Below are 15,685 nucleotides of genomic sequence, written 5' to 3' on the forward strand. Positions count from 1 at the left end.
CCAAGTGTCCACTAATGGATGAGTGGGTAAGCAAGATGTGGTATATCTGTACAATGGAATATAATTCAGCCTTAAAAAGGAAGGGCATTCTGACACATGTTACAACATGGATGAACCTTGAGGACATTAAGGTAAGTAAAATAAGCCAGTCACAAAAAGCCTTTATGTTTCTACTTATGTGAGGTACTTAAGAGTAGTCAAAATCATGGAGACATAAAGTAGAATGGTAGTTGCCAGGGGCTGGGGGAAGGAGAAAATGGGAAGTTATTATTTAATGAGTACAGAATTTGAGTTTGAAAGATAAGAGTTATGAAGAAGGATGGTGGTGATGATAGAACCTCATAATGAATGTATTTAATGCCACTCAAATGAACACTTAAAAATGGTTAGGTGGGGGTGACCGGTTAGCTCAGTTGCTTAGAGCGCGGTGCTAATAACACCAACGTTGTCAGTTTGATCCCCACAAGGGCAACTGTGAGCTGTGCCTTCCTTAAAAAAAAAAAAAAAAAAAAGTTAGGTGGTAAATTTTTTGTGTGTATAAATAAAAAATAAAATACATAAAATTTACAATTTTTCATTAAAAAAGTAATTTTATGTTATCATAAATGTAAAGTTAGTCATTCAGCACAAGAGCATGGGATCATAACCAACTTGATCAAACATTGGTTGTTTGTTTTGGGGATTAACAAAACTATAGGCAACCATAACACATTAATAGGGCAGTGTCATTTACAACATAGCTTTGAATTTAGGTAAATTGAGTTCTTGATTATGGAAATGGATTAGGACTCATCCTTTGGGGTATTAAACATTTTATATACTTTGGTAGGCACACTGGAATTACCCTTTATTCTAGAAGTATTACTAGAAATGCTTCTGTGGGTAATGGGAAAGAATTTCCTCAATAGCAGCAGGCTTTCAGATCTTATGATTTTACATTCATACTCTAAAATATTTTTGTAAGAGAACCCATTTAATTCTTTCATCTGCATTATGTTTTTAAGGACTGTAAAAAATTAACTCAGGCTAAGAGGACAGAAATATTTAAAGTTTGCTCTATCCTGCAGATAAATTTTGTGCTATTTTAAAGGGAAAACAAACTAAAACAACAACGTGTGTGTTTGGCATACTGATCATCATGATGAAACTGATGGGAAATACTACATGTCTGCACGTCAGCTGACAGCTTGCGAGGCTCAGGAGTCCACAAGTACCGCTCTGCCCTCCTGAGAGCTTTGTTTTCTAATCTGTCCTGACTCACGAACGTAGGCTAATTCCACTTTAAAGTTTATTTCAGGGACAAAATTCAATTTCACTTTAGGTAAAGGTCACGAAAATTAAAAAGACACACTGTCTCTGAGAACTCGGAATGGATGCCGTGTCCCAGGCACCACGTATCTTCCTAGAGTGGAAGAGCCAATGTTCCACTACTTGCCAAAAGCCCTGTAATGAAGGTTATTTCAAAATCAAATTGAAAAACAAAAATGATCTTTTAATTTGTTAAAAGACATCCCACATGCTTTGAGCTCATTTTACCCCATATTTTAATTACTTTGCATTTATAAACACGGGGACTAATGGTATCCTCAGATATCCTCAAAGCCCCCAACTCCCATGAATGATATTTGAGATTCCTGGTGTCAAAAGAATAAAATGACATCTCCAGTCATTAAAAGTTAAATTTTGTTCTTACTCCATGATTTCATCTAGTCTTCAAAAAAACATTAATGCAAAATTAGCTCTCTTGGTTTTAGGGCAAGGGCAGGCAGGGTACACTAAATATTTCCTTTTAGACATTTTTGTTTTGCATGCCAGTATGCAATGTGAAGAGTCCATTATGACTATAGATAATTCTACCAAGAGAAATGTAAACATCTTGTCCAAAACATTTTTAAGTGATTTAAGCTAAATGTTAATTTTATGTTCTTCTTAACTATACCAATGCAATAGTTTCAAAGGTCCAGACCATTTAAAGTTCATAATAAACCAACTATAATAGATAGAAATTGACTTAGTTCATCTTGAATATGACTAGACAAGAATTCAAACAATTTACACTATTTTTTGTACATTCATCACGTTGGATATTGAAAATATGGTGAACTACCACAGTCACTTATGTTTATCGCATAATGTGTGTTGTTTGGGGATGCCAAAAACTGTCCCTTAGATTAGAAGACATAGCAGGTCACTCATGCTAATTCAGGTGAAGTGCCCAGGCAAACAAGTTGATTTAAAAGTCTATATTACAGTTTAAACACACTAAAAGGGAACTAGTAAGAGTTAAAATGTAGCACAATCTGCCAATCATTGATAAAGGTTGGAAGAAATCGTTAGGTGATCAGCAATCACTGTTTGGGGTATATTACTACACGGAAAACACTATATAACATTAGGAAAACATGTAATTCTATTTTCATTATATAGTCTGTAAGAGCTGGGTGTCTAAGGAAACCAAATGCTATTTAAAAATGAAGTTTCTATTCTACAGGTCTATTAATTATAGAAATAATCAATTTCAAAATGTCGTAAGAGCTGCATTTCAAAGACTTCTTTCCATTTATGCAGAAAATACCATCTTATGTCTAGTGTTTATGGTCAGCAGTATTCAATCCTGGATATCAGATTAAGAACACATCTATATTCAGAAAGCAGGTGTGAAGAAATATCAAGCCATGTAACATAACCTCCTTCCAAATGTCCTATCGGTTTCCTGGTAAAAGTCTGCCTAATATTTTAGGTATCTGATGATCCAGTTTCTATCTACGCAGTTATCTAAAGACTATTTGTTACTTTAGTCTACCTGATAGTAGCAGAACACACTCATCTGTCCCTTTCTATTTTCTGAAGTATAGTTGGGGGGAGGAAGGGGCCTGTGATGCTTGTCTAAGCACACACATTGCTAAGGGCCCAAATGGAACAGGTGCAGCTGTTAGTGGTTGTTGAGACGTGTGTACTGCTTTATTCTCCAAAGGGAGCAAGAGGAGGGGAGGAAGAAAGGGAGAGGAGGAGGAGAAGAGGGGAAGGGAGTGACACAGGCCACCTGACATGTATCATGATGAAAAGGGAGACTTCCATTTCAAACAAGGACAAAACGGAGGCAAAGCTCAGGAACTAGGAGCTAGAAGAAGGGAGGACTTGGCTTGAGAATGTGACAATGGGACTCAGCCAGCCTCCTAAGTCAGCAATGACACCGTGCTTCTTACATAGGCGGCTGGGTTTGCCCAGGATTCCAGTGTCTGGCTGTGAAAGAATGAGAGAAGTGAAGTATTTGCAAGAGACTGTTTGTGACGATGCCCATGGGTAGGGAGAGAAGTGGAGGGCGGAGCGAGAGCAGCAGGTCAGGCAGTGGACTGGACGTCTCAGTGAGGTCCCAGAAGTGTTGCAGAAAAGGCACGGGAGCAGGCACCCTGGAAGAATAGGAAGGGGTGGGATATGTGACTAGTCATTTGGGGGACAGTACATGTTCTGGTACCTGTGAGACACAGGGAGTCAACAGAGGTGGCTGAGGTCATGGTGCCGGGCTAGGTCATCTCCGTGGGCAACGAAATCACCTAAAATGATGGCAGGAGTCAGCCAACTGCCTGGGACTGTCCTGTCTCCAATAAACTAGGAAACTGATAGGTGTCAGTAATGGAAAATGAAAGACGGCTTGTGTAGCTAGGTGGCCAAAGCCTCAAAGGAGCAGGATATTTGCACAAATGTAGGGCAGACAGCATTTTTATGTGTAATTTGCCACCCAGGGGACATGCGGCGATGTCCAGGGACAGTTTTGGTCACTGCTGGTATTTAGAGGGTAGAGGCCAGGGACACTGCTAAACATCCTACAATGTGCACGCCAGCTCCCCACAACACAAGGGATCCAGTTTAACGTGTCACCGGGGCCATGGATGAGGGACCCAGAGGCAGAGGAAACAGCCAAAGCAAAGACATGGCACCTTCCGAGGAAAACCAGAGCCCTCTCAGGAAAAAGCAGTTTGTTCGATGCAAGCGTTGGATGCCAGCCGGAAAACTCTGGATAAAAGCTGGAGGGGAGCCCAGAGTCGCCACACGTGCCAGCTAAGGAGCCAGCAACTAAGTCAGAGGACAAAGAGGCACCACGGGAGGTCCCTGAGCAAGGAAATGAAGGGCACCCTGGAGTTGGGAGGCGTTACCTTCCGTGTGAGGGGAGCCTCATCAGTCCTGTTTAGAAGCATGACTCTACTCATTCTTTAATGCCTCACTGAGGTCTCATCTGCTTAAGGACAGTAAGGCCCCCGAGGGAGCAGAGACGCCATGTCTGACCAGGCACAGAGTGGGCGAGCCTGAAATGCAGACTTCAAGCTAGGCCGCTTCTAACAGCATCACCGCACGCACCCTTCCACTACTAAAAATAGAGAAAGCCTGAATAACCTGAATATCCTCTCTCTTCATTCCTAGAGTCTAGGAAGAGGAGCTGAGGAACAAAGAAATGGCAGGAAGCAGGAGGCAGAAAAAGAAAAAAGGCCCGAATTAATAGAAGCATCTACACACACCTTGAAAACTCGAGAGCAAATTGTATTGCTCCAGTTTGGGAATATTCATGGACGCTAAACCCTGGGCCACTAGACTTCTTCAGTCATTTAACTGTTCCCTTCAAGAAGGAAATCAAGCTTCCGAATTTGTACCATTTTTTTAGCTGTTCTCTAAGTCTGTTTGGCTCACTTCAGTTACCAGTTACTTTCTATAATGATGGTAATTTATAAAAGCCTGAATATAACCAAGGCAATCTGTTTCTAAGAAGAAAATATTAATTTGATTCAGGTTGCCTTTTCTGTTCCTCTCCCTGCAAATAAATTAGACACCAAACAAGGTCACCAAAGCCATAATGCCCCCAAATAAATCAGGTCCTTTCTGACAGGTGAAGAATTTAATCCCCCGCCAGGCATTCTGTTTGGAATGATAATCTGCAAAGTGTCACTTAGTCCTTCTCCGTGTACTCATTGGAGCCCGAGTGACACTAAAGAGTGAATACGCCTTCAGTGGTGCTCTCACTATACTTAGGGAAAGCTTATTCAACAGACAATGTTTCAGTGAACATTAATCAGAGAGAGAAGCCCAATTCTCCAAAGCACATGCCTGGGTCAGGCTAGATAAATCCCACAATGGGAAAAACTTTCCAGAGCAGAAAGGACAGAGAGCGTCTTTCCCTCTATTGTTAATTAGCTCGCTAAGTGTTTCCCTCTCTTCACAGATCAAAATTTGAGGGCTAGGGCTGTGTTGACAGATTGCAGAGAGTATAAAGAATGCTACCAAGGTGTGAGGAAATTAATTGGTATCATCTATTAATAGGTAATAAACTCTGAAAATGAGATAAAGGGGAAATGGAGCAATACTACAAAGTGAATTTTAATAGAGCTACATTTCATTTTCCTTCTTTACGAAAAAACACTTTAAGAGACATACCTTAGTAGACAGTAGTAGTTTCCATCAGAAAAAAAATCAGAAACCTCACATTCTTTCCATCTGTTACCAGCTATGGTAAAATTGCCCTTCTATTTCATGGAGCATACATGTGTAAAGCACAGTTTTAACATACTGTACTTAGGCTCATGGTTTCCCAAACAAGATTCTGTTTTATCTTATATGATAATTGTATTTTTATCCAACTGGGAAGTCAGTTACCTTTCTCTAATATTTTCAGGGGTTGAAGGCCTCGTGTCTAATGATATTAATTAAGCCGTCTCTGTCAGTGGGGTCACGTGGTCCTCTACGTATGTGGGCTCTTATTGTCAAAAAGAATACAGTGATAATCAGCTTCAAGACTTTTCTAGAATTTTTGGGGGGAGAGGGTGAGGAAGGATTAAGCCCAGGTTCTAATAATTGGTACTAATCGTTCTAAAACAAGCAAGTGTAACACTGCTGCAACAGACTAATATCTCTGTAAAGTTTCTCTCAGATGTATTTAGGAGTTAGCATGTGAAAGGATCAGAGAAGTTGCAGAATGCTTACAAAAACCATTTCCTATTATTTTTTTTCCCTAGTGTCCTATCCTTATCAGAGAACATAAGGAAGACATCAGAAACACAACTGCAGTTTTTAGTAAACAGGTCTTTTCATCTTTGCTGATAAAGATCAACTATTATTTACAGCAGAATTTGAATCAGTTCACACTGAATGCATTTAGAAGGGATTTATAAGATAACCTCATGCTATCTTATGGGTTTAATTTTTATTTTTAGAAAAATGGACAGAATTCTGGGAAAAAAGTCTCCATTATTTTCTACATCTATGTAGATAAAAACTCCCACAGCCCAAGTTCCTAAGCTTTGTATATAGTTCTGAGAAACCCCTTGAATTTTAAAAGAAAATCCCTTAAAAAATACACGTTTTGATTTCTGCAAACAAACACCATTTTGATCAAGAGCTTTCTTTGTTAGCCGTTAAATCTTTAGCTGACAGAGGCCTGACCATCAGGAACAGTTTGAGCACTTAAAAATATGCTAGCTGGGGCCGGGTCCGTTGGCTCAGGTGGTTGGAGCTCCGTGCTCCTAAAACCAAAGGCTGCCGGTTCCATTCCCACATGGGCCAGTGGACTCTCAACCATAAGGTTGTCAGTTCAATTGCTCGAGTCCCACAAGGGATGGTGGGCTCCGCCCCCTACAACTAAGCTTGAACATGGCACCTTGAGCTGAGCTGCCTCCCGGATGGCTCAGTTGGTTGGAGCGCATCCTCTCAGCCACAAGGTTGCCAGTTCGACTCCCGCAAGGGATGGTGGGCTGTTCCCCTTGCAACTAACAATGGCAACTGGACCTGGAACTGAGCTGAGACTGAATGGACAACAACTTGACTTGAAAAAAAGTCCTGGAACTACACACTGTTCCCCAATAAAGTCCTGTTTCTCTTCCCCCCTCAAAAAAATGCTAGCTGTCTTCAGGTTCTATCCTGCTGCCCAAACTGTGACTATTTGTTCAACAGATACCTGTCAAGTCCCCATTTGGTACCAGGCCCTGGCCCAGGCACAGAGAAACGATGGTGAAGAGCACGAACAAAAATCCCTGCCCTCACAGAGTTTATGTTCTAGAATGAGAAGATACAGTAAAATGTAAGTGCGTAGACTTTTACCAAATGCTGTACTTCCGGAATATGATGAAAGGGCTTTGGAGAGAAATGGAAGCAGAGCAAAGGGGGTCCTGGAGAGGTGCCATTTTGAACACACAGCAGGTCTCCATGAGAAATCAGATGACATCCAATTAACATATGAAGGAAGGGAAGTACATTTGGAAAAATAACTTAAAAGAGGTGATACAGGTATCTGGAGGAATAATATTCCAGGCAGAGAAAACAGCCACTTGACCCAAGCCTTGAAACTGAACCTTGCTTTGGAGTGTTTAAGGAACAGCAAAGCCTCAAGTGGGAAAACAGAACAGAGGTCAAAGAGGTCACGTGATGGTGGGCCACGGTACGTGGGGCCCATAGGCCATTTTATGGCATTGGCTAGTTCTTTAAATGAGAAGAAGAAGCCACTGGAAAACTGAGTGACATGACCTGATTTATATTTTTAAAGATCACAGCCGCTCATGTGTTGAAAACAGACTCTGGGGGACAAGGGTGGAAGCAGGGGAATAGCGATTGGGGTAATTCGGGTGAGAAATGACACTGTCACGGACTAGGATGGCTATGGTGGAGGCGGTGTGCAGTGGTCAGGCTGTGGATATATTCTGAAAGCAGAATGAACAATATTTCCTCACAGAGCTGCTGTCGACAGTGACGGAAAGAGGCTGCAGAGATGACTCCAACGCTGTGACTGAGGAACTGGATGGATGGCACTGCCATTTAGTGAGATGAGGAGATTATGGGTTGAGGAGGTTTGAAGTAAAAGAACATACCTACGTAATTTTACTAACCATTATTACCCCGTAAACTTAATTAAAAAGAGAAGAGCAGGGATGCGGTTTAGGAAACATGGTCGGAGAGGTCTTATCAAAGACATAGATGTAGAGATGGCTGGCAGGCAGCTGGACATGTGGTGTGGGCAGCTGGAGGGAGGTCCAGCCTGACGATGTACAAATTTGGGAGTCATTAGCACGTAGGTGATGCTTGAAGCCATGAGATCGCCAAGTGTGTGCAAGGAAAAACAGGTAAGAACCTGTCCAACTCCACTGAAACGGACTACAAACAAACACTGAGTGTTGATGTGTACCGAGGTCTGAAATCTGCTGCATTTAAAAACACTTCAGCCATACATCAATGTGTTTAAAAGTCAAGTTTAAACTTCTGAATACAGCATAGAGTGATGGCTTGCTATGATAACATCCTTGAGGTTGAGATATTGTAACACTTGAGTTGAGTGATCTTTTTCACCTCTGGACCATTGGTTTCTAGCACCATGCCTCAGAGGAGATAGAGGCTCAATAAACAGTTACTGAATTTGATGAATGAGTGCAAAAGTATTTGTGATATTAAAGAAATTTTCAGGTCATGTTGAAATGAAATCAAAATCACAATGAGATACCACCTTACACCATTTAGAAATACTATTACCAGTGAGAGAAGAAACAGTAAGTACCGGAGAGAATGTGGAGAAAATGGAACCGTTGTATACTGATCAGGTAAATTGGAATGTACAGTGGTAGAGCCTCTATGGAAAACAGTATGGAAGTTCATCAAAAAATTAAGAATAGAGCTATAATGTGACCCAGCAATCCTTCTTCTGGGTATCAAACCCCCAAATTTGAAAACATTTATTTGTAAAGATATAAGTACCCCTATGTTCATTGCAGCATTATTCACGGTAGCCAAGACATGGAAAAAAACTAAGTATCCTTTGATGAATGACGAGATAAAGAAAATGTGGTACATATACACAACGGAATACTACTCAGCCATAAGAAAAGATGAAATACTGCCATTTGCGACAACATGGATGGATTTTGAGAGCATCATGCTAAGTGGAATAAGTCAGATGGAAAAGGACAAGACTATATGATTTCACACATTTGTGGGATATAAAACAGAAAGCAACAAACGAACAAACAAAAAAACTTATAGACACAGACAGCACTATGGTGGTTACCAGAAGGGGAGAGGATGGGATAAGGATGAAGAGGGTAAAACAGATTACATATATGGTGACGGAAGGAGACTAGACTCTGGGCGGTGAACACCCAGATGATGTATTATTGAAATGTACACTTGAAACATGTAATTATTAACCAATGTTACTCCAATTTATTATTTTAGAAAAAGGTAAAAATAAAAAATAAAAAACTTATCATTTAGAGATACAGACTGAGAAATTTACAAATGAAATGGCATAATGTTTGGGATTTTTTGAAATTATCTAGAGTGGGAGGGGCTCCTGGTAGGTTGTACAAATAAAGTAAGAGTGGCCATATATTGTTAATTGTTGAAGCTAGGTGATGATTAAATGTGCATACATCATAGTATTTTGTCTACTTTTTCATGTTTATCATTTTCATAATAAAAAGTTTCAAAGCCTTTGAAATTTTAAATACATAAGCTAAATATTTTTCTTATAATTAAATTTATGGCACTTATCAGTCAATAATTTTTAAATGGAAAGGGAAAGAAACATCAGGCAACATATGTCTAAATTATCACGAATTCTTGATTAGTGGACTATTCAAATTTTGATGTGGTGCACAAACAACAAAAACAACAACTAACGACTTATTACACCCAGTACTTTTTACATGTATCCAATATCAGTGACTTCCTCATAACCTTCTAACATTTTGGTTTTAACATTCAATTCAAAAGAAAATGTTTACTAAGAAAACAGGAAATAAAATCTCATAATTCTTGGCAGTTCAAAAGAAGTATATTTATGAGCAACTCACCTGCTGTAAAATCTTCAGTCAGGTCAATAAATGCATGAGAATGTGGAATTCGCATTTTACTTTTAGTGGTCAATGCAGGATGCCATGATAAATTCCTAAAAAAAAAAATAAAAATAAATTAAAAAACCCAAAAAATTTTCTTAAGGCATACATCACATGAACATTGTTTTAAAACAAACAAACAAAAAAATCTGTGCATATATGCAAGATATTTTGAAAGTTTATTTTTATTGAAATGTTTCATATACCATACAATTCACATTTTAGTGGTTTTTAGTACATTCATAGTGTGCAACCATCACCACTATCTTATTCCAAAACATTTTCATCACCTCAAAAAAAACCCCTACATCCATTAGTCACTTCCCATTCTCCCCTCCCTCCAACCCCTGGCAACCACTAATTTGCTTTCTGTCTCTATGGATTTCCCTATTCAAGACATTTCATATCAATGGAATCATTTAATATGTGACTTCTTGTGTCTGGTTTCGTTCACTTAGAATAATGTTTTCAGGTTCATCTATGTTGTAGTATGTATCAGTATTTCAGTTCTTTATGTGGCTGAATATTCCTTTGTATGGCTACATGTTTTTTTATCCATTTATCTGCTAATGGATATTTTGGCTTGTTTCCACTCTTGGCTATTATAAATGATAAATGAATATTCACACACAAATTTTTGTGTGGACAGAATTATTTTGGGAATACCTAGAAGAGGACTTTCTGGGTCACATGGTAAATGTATGTTTAATTTCCTAGGGAACTCTCAAATCGTTTTCCATTGTGGCTTCACTATCTTACATTCTCACTAGCAATGCAGAAGGGTTCCAATGTGTCCATTTCTTTGTCAACACTTACTACTGTCCATTTGTTTTATGATAACTATCCTAGAAGATGTGGTATAGTATCTTATGTTTCTGATTTGTGTTTTCCTCATGGCTAATGATGTTGAACATGTTTTCATGTACTTATAGGCCATTTGTATATTTTCTTTGGAAAAATGTCTATTCAAATGCTTTCCCTATTTTTAGTCTATGCTTGTCCTTGTAGCTGAGATGTGTCTCTTGGAGACAGCATATGGTTGGGTTTAGTTTTTTGATCCAATCTGCTACTCTGTGCCTTTTTACTGGTGAGTTCAGTCCATTTACATTTAGGGTGATTATTGATACGTGAGGATTTCCTGTCATTCTGTCTTTAGTTTTCTGGTAAGGCTGTGTCTCCATTGTTTCTTTGCCTTTTTGTTGTTGTCTATTATTTCTGTGTGATGGTATTCTATGATGTTTCCCTCTGTTTCTTCTTTTATTACAGTATATGTTTCAGTTCTGGATTTTTTTTGAGTGGTTACCCTTAAGATTATGTAAAAGAAAGTTTGATATTTAGAGTATTCCATTTTCTTCATCACGCTTACTTTCTCCATTCCCATATTCCGGTTCAGGCCTTTACGCTCCCCCTTTTTATGTTTCGGTTGCCACAAATTGTCCCTGTTGATGGTGGTCTAATAGCCTCCTTTAGTATTTCTTGTAGTGCAGGTCTTGTATTAGAAAATTCTCTCAGCTTCTGTATGTCTGGAAAGGTCTTTATTCCTCCTTCATATCTAAAGGATATCTTTGCTGGATATATTATTCTTGGCTCATGATTTCTCTCTTTCAATAGTTTGAATATTTGGTTCCACTCCCTCCTGGCTTGTAGAGTTTCTGCTGAAAAATCTGATGATAATCTAATGGGCTTTCCTTTGTAGGTTACCGTCTTCTTTTCCCTGGCTGCCTTGAGGATTCTTTCTTTGGAGTTAATTTTAGACAGCTTGAATACAATGTGTCTTGGAGAAGGCCTGTTGGGATTGAGGTAATTAGGTGTTCTATTTGCTTCTTGGATTCGAGGATCCAGTTCTGTCCACAAATTTGGGAAGTTCTCATTGACAATTTCTTTGAGTATATTCTCTGTTCCTTTCTCTCTTTCTTCTCCTTCTGGTATGCCCATTATTCTTATATTGCTCTTTCTGATGGAGTCAGAAAGTTCTTGTAGAGTTCTTTCGTTTCTTTTAAGTCTCAAGTCTCTTTCTTCTTCCATCTGTGTAATTTCCAGGTTTCTATCTTCGATGTCACTGATTCTTTCTTCCATCTGGTCAACTCTACTACCTAAGCTGGTTATTTCATTCTTGATTTCTTCTATTGAGTTCTTAATCTCCAGAAATTCCATTTGGTTCTTTTTTAAAATTTCAATCTCTTTCGTAAAATGCTCATGTTGTTCTTTGATTGCGTTTCTGAGTTCATTAAATTGCCTTTCTGTGTTTTCTTGCATCTCTTTGAGGTTTTTCAGAACTGCAATCTTGAATTCTCTATCATTTAAGTCACATATTTCCATATCTTTAAGTTCCTTTTCTGGAGACTTTTCACTTTCTTTTTGAGCTGTCTTGTTGCCTTGGTTATTCATGGCAATTACTGATTTATTATTTCTCTTCCTAGACATCTACAGGAGTGGCTTCTTCAACAGGTTGATAGGAAGAGGTCTCTCTGACACAGTAGTGCTATACTTTCTCTGCACTTTTCCAGCTTCTCACACAATGGGGGGATTCCCTGGGAGACGGGCCTCTCCTCTGTTAACAGTTCACCTGGGTCATAGACTTTCCCTATTTTTAAATTGGGTTATTTATTGCTTTATTTTTGAGTTGTAAGAGTTATTTATATAGACTAAATACTAGATCTTTATCGATGTACGTTTTATATAATTTGTCAATATCTATTTTTGCTTGTTCTTTTGGTGTTATAAGAATTCATTTCCAAATCCAAGGTCATGAAGATTTACCCCTGTTCTTCCTTATAAGAGTTTTAGCTTTTATATTTACATCTTGATTTTTTTAAGTATAAAAAAAGATTTAATATTACCATAAATGTTTTTCCTACACTATCATAAATGGTTCTTCCTAAAACATTTTCCTAAATATTTTATCATTTATGAATATTAATTCCAAAGTTTTGAGCCACACTAAGAATAAATTTAGACTCCTACCTCACACCATATAACAAACATCAACTCAAAATGGATCCAAGAACTAAAATTATAAAACTCTTAAGAGAAAACATAGTGATAATTTTCATGACTGTGGATTTGGAAATGGATTCTTCCAAAAATGGATTCTTTTGGTATGGCACCAAAAGAACAAGCAACAAAAGAAAAAATAGATAAACTGGATTCATCGAAATGAAAAACTTTTGTACATCGTAGGACAGTACTAAGAAAGTGACAAGACAACTCCACAGAATGAGAGAAAATATTTGCAAATCTTATCTCTGATAAGCGTCTAGTATCCAGACTATATAAAGAACTTTCACAGCTCAATAACAAAAAAGATGAACTACCTAATTTAAAATTGACAAAGGACTAGACATTTCTCCTAAGAAGACATGCAAATGGCTATCACGCGCACCAAACGATGCTTAACATCATTAGTCACTGAGGAAATGTAAAGCAAACCACTAGGATGGCAATAATCAAAAACCAGAAAATAACAGGTGTTGGAGATGATGTGAAGAAATACGATCTCTGGTATATTGCTGGTGGGAATTTAAAATGGTGCAGCAGCTGTGGAAAACAGTTTGGCAGTTCTTCAAAAAGTTACACACAGAATTATCACATGACCCTGTATTTCTATACCTAGGTATATACCTAAAAGAATTGAAAACAGGTATTCAAACAAATACCTGTGTATGAAAGCTCTTAGCAGTACTATTCACAATAGCCAAAAAGTGGAAATAACCCAAATATCCACTAATGAATGAACGGATAAAGAAAAGGTCATATATCCACACAATGAAAATATTCAGCCATAAATAGACGGGAGTACTGATACATTGCACAATATAGATGAACCTTTAAAACAGTGTGCAATGTGAAAGAGGCCAGATACAAAAGGTCACTCCTGTACGATTCCATTTTTATGAAATACCCACAACAGGCAAATCCATACACAGAAAGCAGATTACTGTTTGCCAAGGGCAGGGAGGGGAAGGGAGAGTGACTGCTGAATGGTACAGAGTTTCGTTTTGGAGTGATGAAAACTCCTAGTATTGGACCTAGAAAAAGGTCATAGAGCACCGTAAATGTACTAAATACCACTAACTCATACACTTCATAATGGTTAAATTTTATGTTATGTGAATTTTGTCTCATTAAAAAAACTAACAGTTTAGTTTTCATATAGCTCTCACCCACTCTCCCTTAATGTTAACATCTAAAATAACCCTCGTACATGGAGCGAACCAGGAAGTTCACACTGGCAGACTATTATAAACTATAGAAGGAAGGGCAAGCTTAAATAAAGTCATTCCCCACAATCCCTCATCCATAGGGACCAATCCAGTGTCACAGGCATTCCCACTTATCAAGACCCTACTCAAATCGGCTTCCTCCCAAAGGCCTTTGCTCTCCTCTTACTATTCCTAGAACACTATTCTCTAGGAAGAGCACTTCAGTTTGTATTTAAGCTACACGAAGAACATGTCTTTGAGAGTGTAAGCTCCTCTAGACACCCAGATATACACTCCCACAACACCTAACCAGGATCTGGCCCCCAAATAGTGGCTGCACTGAAGCAAAGCCTTAAGTAGCACCTCCTGTTCTTCTCTACTCCGAGCTAGACTTTGCTGGGTTTTTTGCAGTACTATGTTCCAATCCCATATGGAAGCACAGACATGTCATCTCTGAAGAGCAATTTAAGGTTAATTAAGTCCAATTTAATAGTCCGCACAACATCCAAATGACAGGGTAGCAAACAAGGCTTATTTGTGAATTTAGTTTTGATGTATGTCCAAAGTGGAGAAAAACAATTCACTAATTTGTTCTTGGCAGGTGGAATCTGGGAAAAAGAATAAGCATTCATCAGGAGAGAATTTTCCCTACACAAAGGGTCTGTGTTCTACAAACAGTAACCTCCCCACAATAACCTTCTTTTTAGCGCACACCAGGCCTCATCTGTAACCTACACAAGATGGTAAATAAAAAAACCGATGAGTATTCACACAACCTAATTTTATTATTTTCTCCAAAACCCCTAATATAAAGTTATGATAATAAGAAAATATTATAATAAATTGAGAAATTGTATTTAGCATTGGTTGTAAGATAATTCAACGCCAAGCATTCATGTCATGTTCTTCTGTTGCATACTACGCAAGGTTAGAAATGCTTAAAATAATTTCAGTTAAGTTCCATTTAATAATGGCTGGTTCACTTCTTTTTAAGATAGGCCATTTATTCCTTGGTTCTTTAAATTCTAAGCATTAAAGTATTCTTAATTACTAACAAAATCAGCAGACTTGAGCTAGACATTCTGTGACAAGTTTAACCGAAAGTCATTGCAGCAGTCTCCTAATGTTCTGAACAAATTTGTAATTAGGCCAAAAGTGAGGAAAAAAAATACCAGCTTTTACAAAGCTGGACGCGAGGAGGTTAGTCACGTGGCTGTCTTTAATTACTACCAGAGCAGTTATTGATCTCATTCCCTATAGAATTTTCATAGGTTTCCTTTGAAATAAGTTATGAGTAGGATTTTGGAAAACTCAAATAACTTGTGATATTTTGTCTTACAATTTTATAAAAATGTTTCAAATGAAGAAGCTAGAGCACTGATCAAGCGAAAGTCATAGAGAGACAGACTCTGGGCCAAATTAGGCACAAAGACCTGTCTTATTTGACCCACACATTGTTTTAAAATGTTTGGATTCACTGGTAAAACTTAAATAAAAAATCATATTTCACATAAAAATCTGGATTTCCAGCTTCTCTTAAAATAGCTGAAGGTCTGACAGCCAACTGGCCCCTTTCAGACAGAGCAAGTGCCTGCACACCGCTGAAGCCCTGACCTCCCG

At 38.3% G+C, this 15,685-nt stretch overlaps 1 protein-coding gene across 1 annotated transcript in view; it reads right to left on the reverse strand.

Annotated features, from left to right (window-relative positions):
• The window catches only part of ITFG1 (integrin alpha FG-GAP repeat containing 1), a 129,946-nt gene that overhangs the window by 96,766 nt on the left and 17,495 nt on the right, over positions 1–15,685 (reverse strand). The window contains exon 6 of the mRNA XM_081030703.1: positions 9,822–9,916. Coding sequence (XP_080886829.1) covers positions 9,822–9,916 — 95 coding nt within the window. The remainder of the gene's footprint in view (positions 1–9,821; positions 9,917–15,685) is intronic.

The sequence above is a fragment of the Rhinolophus hipposideros genome, assembly GCF_964194185.1.
Source record: "Rhinolophus hipposideros genome assembly, chromosome: 21".
Taxonomy (NCBI): domain Eukaryota; kingdom Metazoa; phylum Chordata; class Mammalia; order Chiroptera; family Rhinolophidae; genus Rhinolophus; species Rhinolophus hipposideros.